The 19,074-nt window shown below is 41.6% G+C and overlaps 1 protein-coding gene across 5 annotated transcripts in view; it reads left to right on the top strand.

Annotated features, from left to right (window-relative positions):
- SLC37A1 (solute carrier family 37 member 1) overlaps positions 1-19,074 on the top strand; it is a 36,533-nt gene that overhangs the window by 12,629 nt on the left and 4,830 nt on the right. For all 5 annotated transcript variants that reach the window (XM_030234284.2, XM_030234283.2, XM_030234285.2 and 2 more), the window contains exons 9-19: positions 822-988; positions 1,937-1,974; positions 6,498-6,581; positions 10,455-10,565; positions 12,500-12,590; positions 13,507-13,569; positions 14,356-14,441; positions 15,070-15,118; positions 16,323-16,396; positions 17,230-17,308; positions 18,738-18,835. In XM_030234284.2, the coding sequence (XP_030090144.2) occupies positions 822-988; positions 1,937-1,974; positions 6,498-6,581; positions 10,455-10,565; positions 12,500-12,590; positions 13,507-13,569; positions 14,356-14,441; positions 15,070-15,118; positions 16,323-16,396; positions 17,230-17,308; positions 18,738-18,835 (940 nt within the window). The remainder of the gene's footprint in view (positions 1-821; positions 989-1,936; positions 1,975-6,497; positions 6,582-10,454; positions 10,566-12,499; positions 12,591-13,506; positions 13,570-14,355; positions 14,442-15,069; positions 15,119-16,322; positions 16,397-17,229; positions 17,309-18,737; positions 18,836-19,074) is intronic.

The following is a 19,074-nucleotide window of genomic DNA, read 5'->3' as shown; positions in this document are numbered from 1 at the left end:
GGTTTAAATGTCAGTGACCTGGTCCTTGTTTTCATTCTGCTCTAGTTCCATGAAGCATGAGCAGAACTCTTAACTTTTGTCTTCAGGCCATGAAAAAGATTCTATTTAAGTTAGGCTGCTCCAGGTAAAATCCTGCTGAGGGCAAGGCAGTTTTCCTGTGACTTAAAAGGGAAAAAAATCCCTGTTTTCATGACTTCAGTGGGATTTTTGTGCTTTATCTTAGCTCAGATGGAGCTGATGTGCAGCAGCTCTAATCTGGGATTTCCAGGCAGACAGGAACCTGGTGTGTGTTTATCCAAGCTGGTGCAGGTGTCACCTTCTACAGAGCCCAGCAAGTCCAGAATGGGATCAGAAAATACTGAATTTGCTCCCCCTATCCTCTACAGTTTGTTTTCTTCTCCATGACAAGTCTGACATGTCCTGCAAGCATCAGGTTATCAGTGCAGTGTGTTTGCAGGAGGATTTTTATTCCCAACAGCATCAGACTTGGTGTCCACGTGCTACACAACATCAGCATATTTGTTTTAATCAGAGAAACTGTCCAGAAATATGCAAACCCTAGTGGTGGTTTTAAATGCCAGGAAGTGCAGGATAAATTCTGTCATGCACAGAGGATTTACAACAGTTCTATTAATATTTAGGTGCCTTGAAATTGCCAGGTGGAGGTTGTAGCATAAATAAATGATCAGATAAAGAACCATAAGACATATTTCACTGACACCACAGCTGCTCAGCCATTTTGATACACTTTTCTCAAGAGATTAATGCTTATAATTAATGTTTGTATGTTTGGTTTGTTGTTTTTTTTTTTTTTAATGCAGGAGAGGTTTGATCATGGGAGTCTGGAATTCACACACTTCAGTGGGGAATATTTTGGGATCCTTGATTGCTGCTTACTGGGTGTCCACGTGCTGGGGTCTCTCCTTTGTGGTGCCTGGGGTCATCGTGGCTCTCATGGGGGTTGTTTGTTTCCTGTTCCTCATTGAACGTGAGTGGTCACTGGGACACAGCCATGGAGGGCTCAGCTGTGCCCCTGCTTAGAGAGCTCCTTCCCAGAACACTTGGTGGGGAAGAGCCTGTGTGCCTTCAAAGAGCTTTTCCAGCAGAATCACTGAGGTTGGAAAAGCCCTCCAGGGTCATCACATCCAGCTTTGACTGATGCCCACCCTGACCCCAGCCCAGAGCTCTGAGTGTCCAGGGCACCTCCAGGGATGGGGACTCCAAAACTCTCTGGGCAGCCCCTTCCAGTATTTAACAACCCTTTAAAGGATTAAATTCCTGCTGCTGGCCAAGCTGAGCCTGCCCTGGCCCAGCCTGAGGCCGTTCCCTCTGCTCCTGTCCCTGTGCCCTGGGAGCAGAGCCCGACCCCTCCTGGCAGGGAATTACAGACAATAATAAATACAGCAGTAAAACACCCCTGAGCCTCCTTTTCTCCAGGTGAGCCCCCTCAGCTGTTCCTCATCTGGTTTGTGCCCCAGACCTCTCCCCAGCTCCCCTGAGAGAGTGACACTTCAGAGTTCAGCCCACTGTCCTGCCACCAGCCCCCTGGGTGGTAAATGCTTTCAGTGTCCCTTGGCAGAAGGTCCCACCTGGCTGCAGTGAATGTTCTGTGCTGCCATTCAGCCCCCACCATCATCATCCTCTGTGCCATCAATGACAGGAGGCAGCTGAGGGAGCAGCTTTTGGCACTTTAAATTAGAAATGAAATCCCATCCTGTCCCTATGCAGACATGTGAATTTTTGTTTTACTGGAATTGTCCTGTCTCAGGAGGTAATTTTGGCAGATACAACAAGAATTCTGTGACTAGCTGGACTGCCAGAGTAGCACTTTTTATCTCTACTGTCAGTTTATTGTCAGTAAGTTTCACTATTTAAAAATGCTTTAAGAGATTTAGGCTTGTTTTCACTATTAGCTCTGTGTGGTATTTTATTTCAGATCCTAAAGATGTCAGTTGCTCCTGCACACCATCTAGTGTAAGTAATTGCATTTTCTTGTTTGATTTTTTGCCTCCTAACAGACACATTTAATAAGATGGCTCTGTGAATCAGATTGTGTGTGTGGCTCTTTGTGCCAGGCTGTTCTAACTGATGCTGTGCTTGAGGCAATGATTACTCCTCTGTGCTTCACTGGTAAACCAGGAGCTTATTTTCTCTCAAAGTAAATGAATCAAGAGGTGAATTAATTTGTTTTGGAATAGATGATCTTACAGTAAACCAAGTAAAAACTGTTAATATCTCTTTTTTTTTTCTTTTTCTCGAGTTTTCTTAATTTTCTTCAGTCTTCCTGAGCATCTTTGTGTAGGGTGTTTTGTTTAAGTATTTATTTAGTATTAAGGTAGGTAAATAAGTAATAAATATTATTTATTTATGAAGTATTTTAGAATGTTGTGTCAGAGGTGAAAAGATTTCCCTAGGAAGTCCTAAGTTACTGTGTGAGATGATTCCTTTTCTGCCTCATGAACCTAAGAGGAGGAAGGCAATCCAAATGGAATTGGAGAAAAGTAAAAAGCAAGGAAAGGCAAGAAAGAGCATTAGGAAAACCAGCTGTGTTTAACTTCTCATGGCAGCAATGTCATTCCTGGCCCAGTTTTGCTCAGGACTGTGCTCACAGGTTGATCTTGTTTCGTGTTCCCTGAGACTCTGCTCTGTGTTTGTCTCTACTGCAGCCAGAATCTGGAGCAGTTCTTGCTCCAGGCTCCCAGGAACCCTTGGGCAGTCAGGTCTGCCACATTCCCAGGTATTGTTTTGGAATAGTAGAGGGGATTGGCAGAGCAGACCATGAGGTTTTCCATGTCTGAGGGCAAATCAGGGCTGTTGGTGAAAGTCCCAAGGGAATCCCACATGGGAATTGTCTGTACATGTGAATCATGTGAACCATGCATTTTCTTTGCCAGGCTCACAGGTAGATTGTACAGATTGTACATTTTTTACCCCTAATGCTTTCAGGTCAATGGAGTTTTAAATGCTTTTGAATAGGAACTGAGGCCAACTTTGCTACTCTGTGTTCTCTCTTCCAGTTAATTTTTTTTTTAATCTTTAATGAAGCACTTCTGATAAAGCTTCTGAATGCTTCTGATGGTCTGTGGAACTTCTTATTTTATTCCTGTGAGACAAGGTGGGCTCACACTATGCTCTGTATTTTTCTTTTTTTTTTCTCTTTAATTTCTTAGAAGTAACTTCAGTAAATCTTGAGAGTATTTGAAGTGGCTCTCATTGCTTACTGTTAAGAGTCCCATTTTCCTTAGATTCTATATAGTTCAGAGCATTGTTTTTACAGAATATCCTGTTAAGCTTTATGGAAATAAATATTTGTTTACTTCAAATACACTTCAACTGGAAAGCATAACTAAAGAGCTCTGCACAATATGTTGCTCATATGGCTCAGTGAGCTAGTGTGGAAAATTCTGACATGGAACATCTACTTATCATGATTCTTTTAACAAAACATTTAGTATTTAGGAGCAATTCCTCCCAGTTGCAGAAAAGGAGGAGGATTTGACTCAATCTTCACTAGAGCAGCAGCAGGGTCACTGCCCCAGGCTCACTCTCACTGTGTGGGATGTTTGACCTCCTGTTTCCCTGGAAACCTCACTCTGCAGAGCAGAAGGAATCACTTCTTCCTCCCCTATTCCCATTTCACATCTGGAAATCTGGGAGGAGTTTATCACAGGGCTTCCCCACTTGCCTTGGACCCTTCTCAGGCTGAGGTTTGCCTTGTCCTGGGGAGCTTTATCTCATTGGAACTGCCCAAATACTTCACTCCTGAGTGGTCTGCAAGGGTTCTAAACCCCTGTGGAAGGGGCTCACAGCTTCTGTTCACCGCAGACAGGTGGCCTTAGAAATTAAAGAAATTAATTGGGTAGGAGTTCAAGATGTCCAGATGTAGATGTGGTGATGACAGCTTCTGACTGTAAAGCAAAGTGAGTGCTGATTGAAGGGAGGTTGATGTAGTAAAATAGGGGGAAATATTTTATCTGTTTTGCACAAGGGCTATAATTTATCAGGTGTAAAATACTTGCTGTCCTTTTTTTTTTTTTGGTTTTTTTTTTTTTGATTAGTCATTCTGTTCAACCTGAACAACCTTATGTACTTTTGCAAATAGTTAGAAATCTCTTTTTTTTTTTTTTTTTTTTTTTTTTTTTTTGAGGTATTAAATGTACACACTTGCCTTTCTCCTAAGGCTGTGGCAGCTAATTTTGGCCAGATGTCCTGGGTAGGTGCAGGCAGCTCTGCACTAAAAACTAAATCTCCTTGTGGAAGAATGAGGCCAGTTAAATTTAAGCAGCACTAAAATAAATGCTCAGCACGAGGGAAGGCCTTAGGGTTTATATTAAGATTGAGAGATCACAGTCCTCTCTGTGTGATGCCAGTCTTGGATGAATTTGATCTAATGTTTATTTGCAGCATGGTCCTGAGCCCAATATTTCCACAGAGTTTGTAGTGGTGAGTAATCTGATTTCATTGAGCTGTCCAAAGCCACAGATGGAGAGTCAGGCACAGAGCCTTGAGTGTGTGGTTCTTTCTCTTTATTCTCTGGTTTCCTGGGCTGTGCTGCATTTGCCTGAATTCATCTTGGCTCTGATTTACCCAGCTGAAATTTGTTTCCAGATAAATACTTGAGGACAATAAAGTGCTTCTAAATGCTGGCATTGGAGGCTTAATCTTGACTTTCTGAAGGGCTGTACCTATGACAAATGCAAGTGAGAAGTCAGTGGGTGTTATTCAGAATTGCTGCACTTCCTTTTTGAAAGTTAAAGAGGAGATTTAATTTTTTTCCCCCCTTTGGGAAATGTGATTTAGAACTGGTTTTATTGCTTCTCATATTTTCTTCCTGTGCCTTTTTTTTCCCCCCATAGTTACATCATGTTCATGCAAACTCATCTTTGTACTCTGAGAACTTCCTTTGTATCAACTTTGCATTCTCAGAAAACTTCCCTCCCTTAAATTCCTGTTACAAAGTGCTTGTGCATTTAAAAATTACCAGGCTGCAATTTTTATCTCCTGGAAAGGAGGAAGAAGCCCAAGTATTAAATGTGCAGCCTCTCAGTCTAGTCCTTTTCCCCAGACATTTTCTCCTTACCGTAGTAAATCTTATTTTTTGTCAGTCAAATGAAAAAGTCATTCATTTTTCCTCTGCTGAGCTGCTGATTATAAATGTAGATGACTTGTCTCTAGGTGATGGATTTTCTTCCCCGTGGATTCTTGTAAATCACATTTTTGACAAGAACCAGATTTTCTGTAAGATATAACTTAAAAATCTGTTTGATCAGACCCTGGGGGCTCGAGTGTTGTTGGTTTCTTTTGAGGAATGCATGTCCAATACTGCTTGTGTCTCAGCTCTGAACTGAGCTGCAGAACTACCACAGTTTATCCTCAAAAGTATTTTTTTCCTCTTAGAAGGATTTGACTGATGAAGGGCAATTTGTGTAAAAAACACTGAAATACATACTCTTGATTTTTTTTTTTTTTTTTTTTTGGCAGGGGGGAAGAATTACCCAGTGATTGATTTTGAGCTGGATTGTTCAGTGAGGATTTGCATTCTTTTTTTATTTGTGGTGGTGAGCTTGAGGAGGGGATTATTTGGGACAGAGTCTGTAGGGCTTTTTATTTTTCTAGCTTTTTTTTTTTTTTTCACTGTAGCATCCAGTGTGTGATTAGACAGTTCAGCATCTCATCCCTGGGGAATACACAGTGCTTCTTTTCGACTCAGCAATAGGTTGTCCATACCTGACTGCAAACCTGCTTTAGAGCTGTGTATTTAATTCAGCAGGCAAATCTGAATGTCCCTGGTAAATCTATTTAGACTAAAGATCTCAGAATGGTGTTTTCCAGTGAATTTTGGTGTGAACTGACACAGGAATGTACTTGTTAATAAGTGAGGATAAAAAGCAAGTCCATCTGGTGCCTAAAATGTAGATTTTTGTCTCATTTTTTCTTCTGGAACTTGCTGGAGGTGCTCAGACTCCTCATCAATACTCCTGTCCACAAGAACACAAGAATTTATGGGCTAAAAGAATTTAGTCTTACTGGTTTTTTTACTGAATATAAGCTAAAGGGATGAACTTTTCTCTTAAAGGGATTAGGAAAGTGAAAAATCAAGATCTTCATTAAGCAAATCAACTCCTGTAGTTGCTGTTGGAATTATCTGCTTAAAGCAAAAACTGAGTGTGCAATGTCAGTAAGTTCAGTAGAGGAAAAAGCAGCTAAAGATGTTGAGAGGGGCATGACAGTGCTCTGAATTCAGCTTCCTCTGTGTAAAACCAGTGTGGAATAAGCCTTCAGATCCATTTGTGAGTGCATTTTATGTCCATTGCCATAGGTCTGTATAAGAACTTGAAAATCTCAAAACACAAAGTCATCAAATTAAAGATGCTCCAGTTTATGTTTGTTACAATGCACAAAAACTTTTTCTGGACAGATGGTTGACACTAATGTAATCCTAAAAAAAAAGGAAAAAAAAGCAGAAAAAATTGAGTTTTTTTGTTTTCTTTTTTTAGAGTTCTAAAACCTTCCTGAACGGTGCCTCTCGGTGCAGAATCCAGATGCCAACCTTAAATGCTAAGGAAAATGGCAAACCTCAGGTAAAAAACAAAATATTGCTGTAAAATAGCATAGAAGACTTCTTAAGGCTCACATGAAATATTTACTGTTTGTAAAGATTATTCCTCTTTTTATGATGCTGAAATCTACTTCCATCTTCACACACGAATGTAACTTCAGAGGAGGGAACTAAGCATTAGCTGCCATAAATAATGCAAACTGAGCTGTTGGAGATGGCACTGCTTGCTCAATTGGTCTTTTTTTATTTTGTGATCTTGACACAATTCCATCAAAAATAATGCACTGCAAAATGTTGTAAAGGCAGCCCACTTGAAATATTTAAATTATGTATATTGTGTCCCATCCTTGCAGTCTCACTTCTCTCCCTTTTCCTTTCAAAAGCTGTCTGTACTTAACAAGATTATATGTGGAAATGGAGAGTTCTAAATATACACAATTATTCACAAAAGTCTTGCTTAAAACTCATAACCATAAGGACTGCTATTTCTCACTAGAAGATGAATTCTGGACTTGCCCATTTTGTGGGCAAAATACCATTTTATCTTGTGATGGACATGAACTGAAAATTTCCATTTGAAATTTTGTGTCTGTATTCAGTACACTTGGCACATTGTATCCTGAGAGGATAACTTTTTTTAAACTTCTTTCACACTTTTCCAGGAAAATAGAAACTTCCTGTTCTCGTTATCCTTTGCCCATAGAATAATAATGAGCATTCACAGGCTGGAATAATCAGTGTTGGTAAAAAAAGTTTTGAAATTTTTGCTGAGGAAACACTTCAATACAGCTTAAAGCCCCTCTGTACTGAGTTTATTATTTTGGTTTTGAGCTGCCCAACAACAGAATCCAGCCCAGAAACCATTTGTCAGTGCTGTTTCACAACCTGGAAGGTAAGGGGAGATGCAAGAATATCTGCAGGTGTCTTTAGACAGGATGGAATTTACTGAAGAAATTCTTTAAATGTATGAAAGAAAGGGTGGTGAGGCACTGGGACAAGTGACCCAGAGAAACTGTGACTGTCCCATCCCTGGAAGTGTCCAAAGCCAGGCTGGATGGGGCTTGGAGCAACCTGGGAATGTGGAAGAGGGTTGGAATTGGATGATCCTCAAGTCCTTTCCAACCCCAACCAATCTATGATTCTAAGTTATGATGACAGAGCCAAAAACCACAGAAATCAGCAAATAGTAGGCAGAGATTTCCTTTCTAACTCTGCTACTGCCACTCTGTGAAGGGTCTGCCTAGCCAAGGGTGAGGAAACTGTACCCCTGTCCCCCTGACTGGTGTCCCTTGGGAGCAGGACAGAGGGACAGCACAGACAATGAGCTGGGGGAACTGCTGGCAGTCCTTGGAATATCCCCCCTTTTCTCCTCCCTACCAGCTGGGGTGTGTTTGTAATACAGTCTCAACAAGGTTTAAAAATAATAAAATCATTAAATCCCCTTCTTTGTTGCTTTTTGGGGCTTCCTGATTTTCTGCCAGTGACAGAAGAACAAGTTGTTCCTGTCAGAGCCAAGCTGAACATCTTCCCCTTTTCACAGGGTTGTGGTGCACTTATTTGGAGCTGATTTTCACAGGCAGCTTTTGAGCCTCTACAAACAGCAGATGTTTTGCATTTATGGCTTGGTCTCCAAGCACACTGGAATGGCAGCTTTTACTGGGTTTTCATTGACCTCTGCAATTACTGTAAAAAGGAAGCAAATACTCAGGGTCTGCAGTGACTGAAAGCAGAATGTGGTTTTGGCTGCATGACCTGAATTACCTCTGTGCCTTCATTGCTGCTTGTGTTAGGTTGGCCTCTTAAAAATGACCCAAAATTGTGGGATAATGAATCCTTCCCCAGAGATCAAGAGCATGCCATATGCCTAATCATGCTCTAGACAAGCTGGCAAGGCTGTACAAGTCATCTCTGCCAAGCACAAACTGCTGAGTTTATTTATCCTTTAGCTCTGTGCAGCATAAAACCCCCCAAATTATCAACAAAAGTTTCCAGCATGAGTTTAAATAAGTTATTTGGACTTTGGTCACCTCTGCTGCAATATTTACCCACTCTTCTAAAGCAGATTGAGAGCTGCTTGTCTGAGAAATCAGCAGCATTGCCTCAGACAGTGCTGGCTGGGTTTGCTGTGCTGATTGTGCAGGAGATGCTCAGACACCATCTAGAATCCAGTGGGGAGCTTCACTGCTTAAACCCTTCTTTTTTCCTTTCTTTTTCTTCTCTCTCTCTCATATTTTAAAAATTTTTAATAACTTATGGTTTGAATTGGTGCTGTTAAAATAGTTCAAGTTTTGAAGTTGCTCCAGTAATTCAGAAGAGAAATGTTTTTATGATGATGGAGTGACTCCTGGGCCATGGCATAGGTCTGCAGGGCCATGTCAAAGGTCTCTGGATGGTTTTTTGTCTTCTGGTTAATGCTTTATCTCCTGAGCCCAGACACTGGACTCCTTTAAGTCCTGAATCCCATCTAACAATCAAGTCTAAAATTTGGATGCTGCATGGCAGCTTCTAAAACTGTGCTGAGTGTCTGGGCTCAGGTGTCCAGATGGTTCCCTGGTGCCCTCTCCTAAATCATGTTATTTAAAAACAGAATTTTTTTAGAATCACTGAATGTAAAATAGCAGAATTGAATTTTTCCAGCACTTACGTTTTTTTTTCTTCCCCCATCAGCTTAGTAAATATTAATCCAAGTTTTCATCTCTGCAATAAGCACTGGAAATGGAACAGCCTGCTGTTATATCCTTTCTAGCCTACAGTCAAATATGTATTTGAGGCTTAGTTCTTCACTGAGGCTTTGCTCAGATGCTGAAGAATTAGGAGAAGGAAGACAGTGTGTGGAATACATAAATAGGAGAAGTGCACAGCTTGGTAAAGCCTCTCAGCAAGCAGGTGAAAGGGAGGATAGCTGCCTCCCATCCTTTTTCCAAGTTGGAAAAGAAGTACTGAGGTCTATTTATGCCTGTTTTTTTTTTTTCTCTGTGTACAGCTGTAAGATGTAAATTTTCAGTTCTATTCTGAGTTCACTTCAGTCTGGTAGAGGATTAAGAATAACATCAACCCTCCTGGCTACACTGGGATGGCTTGTTCTTGTGCAGTGGTAACTTGCTCCACAAGTATTCTTAGCAGCCAGTGGAATTCTTGGAATAAAATCCTTCTTAGTACTAGAAAAGAACTCAGAATTCACAACTTGGGCAATGCTGGTGAACTCCAGGCTTTTATATTTTAGGGATTGCAGTGCTCAAATGGAAAAGATTGAAAAAAAACAAAAACAAAAAAAAAAAAAAAAAAACAAAACAAAACAAAACAAAAAAAAAGTGGTTGTTTAACATAAAGCACTCCCTGTCCATAATTCATGTGGAAAGATGGTCTGTGCTTAGGTCAGTCAGTAAGATGATGTTGCAGAGCCTGAAAAACTGGCTTAGTATTTGTACAGAAAGAAGATAAGACATGATTTTATACAGACGTGTCCTTGCAGAAATTTCTTGTGCACAATGTTGTAGGATAAGTAGCTTGTCAGCTTTAATTGGACCACATTTATGTGGTGGGGAGAGGGAAAATTGGAAATTGTTTTATTCCATGGAATGTATTCTTAATATGTGGGGGTTTTGCAACTTGAAATTGTTCTTCAATAGAACAGAAAGTGTTCTGACTTGAAGTGCTCTTGATTCTGTTATGGACTGTATGCACACTGACAGATACCACCTGATACTCTAAATATAGTCTCTGCTCTCTCTGTGTATTCTGGCTGTCCACACCAAGACATTTTTAAAAGCTGTCACTTCCTCTGACAAATTAGGTATTTGTTTTTAAAAATTATTGGGAGCTGTTTGATTTCTTCATGTGTGCTTTGTGTTTTTGTTCTCTTCTCTCTCTTACCTGTTGCTGGGGGACGTTGCAGGATGCAGAGATGCAGCATTTACTCACTGACAGTGAGAACTGCACCCTGGCCACTGGGGAAGGAAGGCATGGGACATCAGCCATCAGCTTCCTTGGGGCCCTGAGGATACCTGTGAGTGCCTGTGCTGCTCCTCTTCAGAATGGAGTTTTGCCTCAAAACTCATGTTTCCATGAAGTTCTAGGTGGGACAGTGTGGTGGTGTTTGAGGGTCCCCAGGATGAGGGAAGAGATGAGAACCTTTACTCCTCCTTTCAGAAGGCTGATTTATTATTTTATGATCTATATTATATTAAAAGAAAATTATTTACTAAAACTATACTAAAGGAAGAGAAAGGAGATATCAGAGAGTTGGAAAGGAATGAATAATAAAAACCTGTGACTGCTCACAGCCTTGACACAGCTGGCTGTGATTGGTCATTAAATAAAACAATTCACATGCTGGGTAAACAGTTCTCCAAATCACATTCCAAAGTAGCAAAACCTGGAGAAGCTGAAGCTTCCCAGCTTCTCAGGAGGAAAGATCCTGGCAAAGGAATTTTTCAGAAAATATGTCAGTGACAGGACAGTAGTGGGTATTAACTTCATTTCACAGTCTTGAAATGCAGGGGACTTTGGGCTTGGATAATTTGGAGGAAAGGAGGCTGAGAGGGCACCTCACTGCTTCCTGAGGAGGGGAGGGAGAGCTGCTGATCTCTCTCTGATAATGTTCAAGGGGCATTTGGATAATGACCTTATCAGCATGCTTCAACTTGTGCCAGCCCTGAAGGAGTCCAGCAGTGGGATAGGGTGGTTGCTGTAGGTCCCTTCTGGCTGAAATAGTTTTTTCTGTCCTAAAGTCTGTTCTAGAAGTTGACTGAACTTAATGACATGTAGTTGTTAAGGTGGAAAAACAAACTGAATCTATAAGCACTTCTGTGTGTCAGAACTTCCTTCTATGGCTCCCTTTTTACATTCCTCAGCATTGCTTTAAAAAGCTTTTATCTTAAAATGTCTTGTCTGAGAAGTTTCAGGCAGCCCAAACATTTGGACTGCTGGTAAAGGAAAGGAAGTTTCCTCAAGGTCAGAACATGTCATTTTTGATTTTCCTCTCAACCTGAATGCAGAATTAGGATAATTTGCAGATTGATTTGGACCACATGTAGAGTAAAAAAAAGATCCTGCACCCAGCCACTGAATTCCTGCATCTTCTCTTGTTCAGTCTGGTCCTCTGCTGTTTTTCCTGTAGCAGGGTGGAAGTAGAGGGTGACAAATTGCTGCTGCTGCTGCCACCTGGGATCTCTGAAACCCTGTGGGATTTGTCCTGCCTGGTGTTGGGAAGGGTCCCAGCTGCACGTAGAGTGTGTTTGCTGTTCCTCAGGGTAACTGCAGCCCTGCATACCAGGGATTTAAGAAACCTGCTTTCAAACAAGAAGTTATCAGATGGTGAAGGGAATGAAGATGGGGTAATTTGCAGTTTAGTTGCAGCTCTGTGCAGTAAATGCACTTTTATGTGCTCAGCAGGAAAGAGGATGGAGCAAGTTAAAGCTTTAACAGGTCATTGCCCAGTCTGTGATGTGCTCTTACCACATTCTGATCTGAGTTGTGTCACACTGGTTTACTGGCTTTTTCCAGAGCTGAGCAATAAGGGAGGAATCTTGAACCCATCTGAAGAAGGAGATAAAGAGCACAAAAAGATGCCAGTTTCTCTGGAACACACTCCAAACCTGCTATAATGCTGTATAACAACTTTACTTAAAGGAAATAAGTGATGCAGGTGTTCCCAAACAGTGTAAAACCCTTCCCATTCATTTCTGTGTTCTCTGCTCAGGTTATTCAGTACCATTTTAGTGCTCTCTCTTCAGGCAGTTCAGTACAATTGAAAGGAAGCATGTAAGTAAAATACCTGAGTCTGCTCAGAGTGCAAGCTTTGTGCTCTCAGGGGAAAAATGCTTCTTGGGAATTCATGAGAGAAAAAGAAAAGCCTAAATGCTTCCTAGAAACCATTTTCATAATGGTCTGTGGAAGCAAATAGATCTAAGACACTAATTGTTTTCATTGTTCTCTCAGGGAGTTGTGGAGTTCTCCCTTTGTCTCCTGTTTGCAAAGCTGGTGAGCTACACTTTCCTCTTCTGGCTTCCCCTCTACATCACAAATGTGGGTGAGTATTACAGGAAAGGGGTACTGAATTATGGCTGCAGAGTCTCTGCACATAGGAGCTTGGAATAAATAAGCAAATAAACATTACTGCTTCTGAAAGAGGCTTTCTGTGCTGCAGTAGCAGGGGAGTTGTAAGTCACCAAGCAGGTTTATGAATTCAGTTCTGTGAGAGGGCATTTTCAAAACAAACAGAAGTATCTGGCTTATCTTCAGTAATTCCAAGCATAAATGCTGTCTCTTTGGCTCTTGCAAACAAATGAAAAGTTTTACTTTCTAACAATATTTTTCGAGATTGAAGTGTCCTGTTAAAACAGACACAAAATAGTGTAAATGAGTTCCTTTTTCTGTTCAGTACTGCTGGTTTGATTTTTTTTTTTATACTTTTAGAGTGCAAGATGGACCAACTATTTAGCAAGGTCTGTTTGATTGAAGAAGGGGTAATGATTTTAGACTAAAAGAGGGTAGATTTAGAGTAGCTATAAAGAAGAAATCTTTTGCAGTGAGGGTGGTGAAATGCTGCAACAGGCTGCCCATAGAACCTGTGGATGCCCCATCCCTGGAACATTCCAGCTCAGGCTGGGTGGAGCTCTGAGCTCTGATCTCACTGAAGATGTCCCTTCTTGGAGCAGAGGGGTTGGACTGAATAACCTTTGAAGGTCCCTTTCAACCCAGAGCATTCTGTAATTCTCTGGTTATAAAAGTAGTAAAATGTCTCTTCCAGTGAGAATAATTGCAAAAGTCTGTATTGCTGAATACCTACTTTTGTTTTTATTTAATTTACACAATGTCATCTTACTGAGGATTATCTGAACGAAGAATTCTGCTGTAAGATGCCTTTGTCCTGGCATTACAAGACTGCTGAGATTTCCATGTTTTATAATCCTGAAATCAGACAAATGTTTTGCTTCTCTCACCAGAGCATCTTGATGCCAAAAGAGCTGGGGACCTTTCCACACTGTTTGATGTGGGTGGGATCTTTGGTAAGTTTTAATTTTATTCACTCCTGACCACACCAGTTCAGGAAAGGCTCTGGTGTACACAGCTTACATATTTTATAGTGCATATTCATTATTTCTACTGAAGAAGAGTAGCAGTAAAGGTACTGAGCTGAGAGTTGTGTTGAAAAGTGAAAATCTAGTAAAATACCTTCACAGCCAGTGCTACTGCCCAGTACAGATCAGAATAAACAAATTACAGAATCTTTTATCTCCATGAGCTCTGGCCTATGAGTCTTGGTCACCACCCATCAAAATACTTCTTTTTGCCTATCTAACTTAAGATTAGTGGTTAATGGCCACAGGTGTTTTGGTCTGTTTTTTTCCTGATGTCTTATAGAACTGGATGTGATAAAATTGGGAGATCATAATAATAATAAGGACTAGGCTATTCCTGTATAATTTTCAAGGTGACCACTGAATAAATTTTTATGCCAATGCAGACAGTTTAGTTTGTTTCCCCCATTGCAGAGAACCAAGTTTTCTATTGAATGTGAGACCAGTGAGTGGATACCAGAACTCCAGCAGCAGGGCCATGTGGTACCTGATAAAAGGCTTTTTGCCTTGGATATTTGGAATAAATAATGAGGAGGAGCAAGTTCTGGTTCTGTTGTCTTCAGGTCAAAACTGGTTGGGTTCATGAGGATGTTGCTGTGTGAATTGTGTAACTATGCAGCAAAAACCACTGGGTTCTGTTTCATTAAATTAAACTGATGTCTTTTGTGCAAAACACACCCTGAATGTTTTCCTCACAGCTGTGTGTTCTTTCAGGTGGGATCTTGGCAGGTCTGATTTCAGACAGGCTGGAGAAGAGAGCATCAACCTGTGGAATGATGTTGCTGCTTGCAGCACCCACAGTAAGAGCCTGTCCCACATCTGTGACACCATTCCCTGGACAGTTCTGCAGGCAGCATCTCCCAGCCTGGATGTAAAGAGTCCAGGCCAGGTTAAAAACTGGCATGAAAAGTTGAGCAAGTGTAGATATTGGGGCTAAACAAGCTAGCAAGCTTGTTTACTAAAAAAGTCTCATGTAATTTTTTTTTGTTACAGAATATATGGGAAGTTTCACTGTCTTGTAAAATTTGATGTTCGGTTGTTAGCCAGAATTTTAGCTGCTCAAAGGTTAAAATTTCTGAGCTGTAACTGTTTGAAAACCAGAAGATGGACATGAGACATTTTTATTTGATGTTTTTCATGAGTTGTATTCTGTGCTGTGTTGAAGCTGCAGTTGGAGAGTTTAAAATTGAGTGGTCTCATAACCCAGCCCTTCCTTTTTAAAGGACATAGAGGAATGGGATCCTACCCCTTATCTCCCTGCTGTGTCCAATCAAACAGTCATTCTACTGTGTCCTGAAAGGGTTTAGTAAAACATGAAGCTTTCATATAATACCAATTAAGATGTCTTGTGGTTAACATGGGGCAAATGGGGAACCCAGGATTAGTCCATGTGTTGGTATTCTGAGTGCTTATTTATTCTCTTTCCAGCTGTACATGTTCTCTGCAGTCAGTAAAATGGGCCTTGAGGCTACTGTAGGTGAGTATTTGTAAATTATTCTACCTGGCTTTCTATGAACTTTGCATTTATGAGCTTTGATGCTTTTTCCTTTGTGTTTTCTATTTTATCTTTTCCTTAGAGGAGGAAGTATGGAATCAGTTTTTTAAATTTGGTCTTGTAGGCTTTTTACATGTTGAAGTATGAAGGTAGAAAATGAGTAAGGAGTGGCAAGAGAACCCATCTAATTATTATCATCAGTTTTCTTGGAGCTTGTCAGCACAGGCTTTTTTACATCCCTTGTGCCAGATGTCAGAGATGTTTAAATATTGCCTGTAGTACTTTTGACAGCAGCATTAACTTCACTTGAGTAGGCAGAATTCACCTGTGGCTTTCTGTGTGTTACCTCAAACCAGAAACAGGAGTGGGGCAGTGCTGTCTCACCTGCCTGCAGGCCTCCTTCCCTTTCCTCTGCTGCTCTACAAGGAGAGAAGGGACTTGTGGGTGCATCTTGTGAGCAACCCCTGCCCTCATGGCCAGTTTGGTCAAATATTCCCTTTTCTGTGACCTCTCAGGATCAGTAAATACTCTGGAAGTGCTTTTGTCTCAGCCCCATCTTCTGGTACATTTGAGAATTCACATCATGGAGTGAGCACTGAACAGGGAGAGGAATGGTTGCTTTTCTTCCTTTCCCAATTCTGTATTGGGTCAGGGGAGCCAGGGAAGGACTAAACCATTTGGGAGCCATGGGCTATGATGTCTCCTCTTGTTTTGGTGAACAGTTTCTCATACAACTCTGTGGCATTCCCATTCTCTGAAAAATCCCTTTGCCCAGGATTTTTCTCCTGGGAGACTGAGAAGCCTCAGAGAAAAGGAAAACAATTCTGATCTCATTTGCTTCTCCTGTGTTGTGCTCATGTGGAATGTGTTTGGAGATTGTTCACCCACAGGTGATTGTTCCATTGCATTCTGCTGGGAGCTGTTTTCACTCTTTGGCCAGTCAGGGCCAAGCTGTGTCAGGACTCTGGAGAGAGTCACCAGTTTTCATTATTATCTTTTTAGCATCCAGTAAGTATCCTTTCAGTATTTTTTATTACAGTATAGTGTAGCATTCTTTAATATAATATAGTATCATAAAGTAATAAATGAGCCTTCTGAGAACATGGAGTCAGATTCATCATTTCCTCCCTTTGTCAGGACATTCCCTGCAAATACAACTCACTTTTTTTTTTTTTAATTGGAACAGTGATGCTGCTTATCAGTGGTGCCCTGGTGAATGGCCCTTATGCCCTGATCACCACTGCTGTGTCTGCTGACTTGGTGAGTTTGGCTTTCCCTGTGACATTTGTCCTCCAGAGAGAGCCCTTTGACTTCTGCAGGGTCACCAGGGAAGGGGCTGCATTGTCCCAAAGCAAAGGAGTAAGAAGCTGGAAAAAGGCAGTGCTGAACTCAGCCACTGAGATTGGACTTAGAGTTTGTGTTTTAGTGTGAGTGAGTGCCGTGCTTGTGAGAGGCTTCTAAATCATTCTTGACCACTCACAAGACTGTGGGTGACAGCCCAGATTGAGTCTGAAGGCTGCATGCAAAGCCTGGCCTCTGTGCACGTGCCTTGTCCCCTTTTGTATTTTGCATTTTTAAATGATTGAAGGAGCTGTAGCTGTGTGAGACATGAGCTGGTGATGTAATTCCCATCAGAAAGTTATATCTGGCACAGACCTTAACACAAGTAAAGGCGTGTGAAAATAAAAAGTCCAGGTACTTAAGCTGCCATCACTTCCAGCAGGATCAGGTCAGCCAAGTCACAGATGCCATGTGAAAACACCAACATGGCTCAGCAGGGAGACTTTGGAAATTTGTTTTGTAATGTGTTGGTTCTTCAGGGCACCAAGCAAGAGGCAAAATTCCTCTTATTTGGACTTTTAGGAATGTTTTAAATACAGCACAAGGAGCAGGGCAGAAGTCTCCAGGCATCCTCTGGAGCCCTGTCCTTGGCCTGGAGGTGTTGGCAAGACCGAGGTGACCCCAGGCAATGCCCACTTCATCCTTGGCCTTGAGGCATCTCCCCAGCACAGAGCCCATGTGGAGGGCTGGGAGATGGGTGCTGTCACCAGAGCTCAGCTCAGAGTGGGTCTGAACCATCTCTGTCCCTCCAGGGCACCCACAAAAGCCTGAAGGGGAACGCAAGAGCCTTGTCCACGGTGACGGCGATCATCGACGGGACAGGATCTGTGGGTAAGCCAGGGCCACCTGCCCCAGCTCTGACAGGTTACAACAAAGCACTTGCAAAAATCTGGGCTCTTCAGGGCGTATTTGGCCAGGATTCAGAGCAGTTTTGGAAATGGGGAATAGCACAAACTTCCCCTGAAACCTCCAGCGATCCCACAGCTGAGGGTGGGAGGAAGGGGGTGTCACTGACATATTTTCTGAAGAATACCTTGGCCAGGAATTTTCTCCTGAGAAGATGAGAGGCCTCAGAAAAGAAATGTAAACAATGATTATCTGATGGCTTGGAATGTCTGGAATGTGGTTTGGAGGTTGCTTACCAACAGGTGCATCTTTGATTGGTTCCATTGGTGAATTGTTTTTACTTGATGACTGATCATGGTCCAGCTGTATAGACCCTGGTCAGTCACAAGATTTTATTATCATTCCTTGCTAGCCTTCTGATGTCTCCTTTCTCTTTCTTTACTGTAGTTTTAATGTATCATTTTCTTTTAATATAATATAATATCATAAAAGAATAAATCAGCCATCTGAAACATACTGTCAAGATTCTCATCTCTTCCCTCATCCTGGGGACCCTCAGACACCACCACAGAAGGGGATCACTGTGATGCCTTAAGTTTTAGCTTTCATATTTTCCAGATCCTGTACTGCATTAGTGCAGAACTCTGAAGTTCATATAAAGTGTCAGCAAGTTCTCCTCACAGTTCAGTCAGACAAAACAATCCTTTTCCAGCCCCAGAACCAGGGACACCACTGCAGCTTCAGCCCCAAAAAGTGCAAACAACAAAAGGCCCAAAAGGCCCAAAAAGTGCAATCAACAGGGAATTAAGGAGAGCAGTCTGGGAGGATGGGATTGCATAACCTGAAGCTGTAATTGGACAATTAACCCCACATGGAAACGGACCAAAACTTATAAAAGTGTGAAAACTCGTGGCCATCTTGGGTGTAGCCCTGGCCAGGCTCTTGTACTGCCCAAGGTGCATCCTTTGAAGGCCTTTTCCATAAATCCCTGCTTTATTCCTTTCACACTGTCCAGCCTCTGTTCCAGGCAGCCTCTCAAGGCATCAGCTGATACTGGGCACAGACAGCAAAAGGAGATGGCACTGGGCTGTCCTGGGATCAGGGATATTTTATTTATGCCCTCAATATAGAAGGGAAAACCGAGTAAAATTCAGCTCAGACTGGCATGAGCATTTTGTTGACCAAAGGCAGATGTTTATCACACATCTAAGTCTTCCAGCTTCCCATTTGTACCAGTAATGTTCTTGTACCTCCTGGGACTTTTTAATCCATTAGGTAATACTGAGTTAATTAGGTGGAAAAATGGATACTCTAATTCAGGATAACTACATTTCAGTACAGTGAATCTTACACTGCACAGTCCCTACAGTATGTAATACAAATACCAAAATATAATGCCAGTATTGTATTTCAGGTGCAGCTTTGGGGCCTCTCCTGGCTGGCCTTATTTCCCCTTCTGGTTGGAACAACGTGTTTTACATGCTCATGGTGGCAGATGCATGTGCCTTGCTAGTAAGTATAAAACTTTAGCTGATGTGTATTTCCTCTGTGTTAAACTATCCCAAAATACAAATTGTCCTTTTGCCATTTCAATATCCTGTGCTGTATTAGACTTCCAGTGGTGTAGGAGATTTTTCAGTCTAACAGCAAATTTGCTTGTTTTGAAATGTTCATCTAATTTTAATCAGAAGTGCAGATCAGTTCTGATGAACTTCAATTCCTGAGCAAATAGGCAGCTGTTAATTGCTGGC

The sequence above is a fragment of the Serinus canaria genome, chromosome 1 (assembly GCF_022539315.1).
Source record: "Serinus canaria isolate serCan28SL12 chromosome 1, serCan2020, whole genome shotgun sequence".
NCBI lineage: Eukaryota > Metazoa > Chordata > Aves > Passeriformes > Fringillidae > Serinus > Serinus canaria.
The sequence above is the reverse complement of the archived record's forward strand: the minus strand, read 5'-3'. Positions and strand labels throughout refer to the sequence as shown.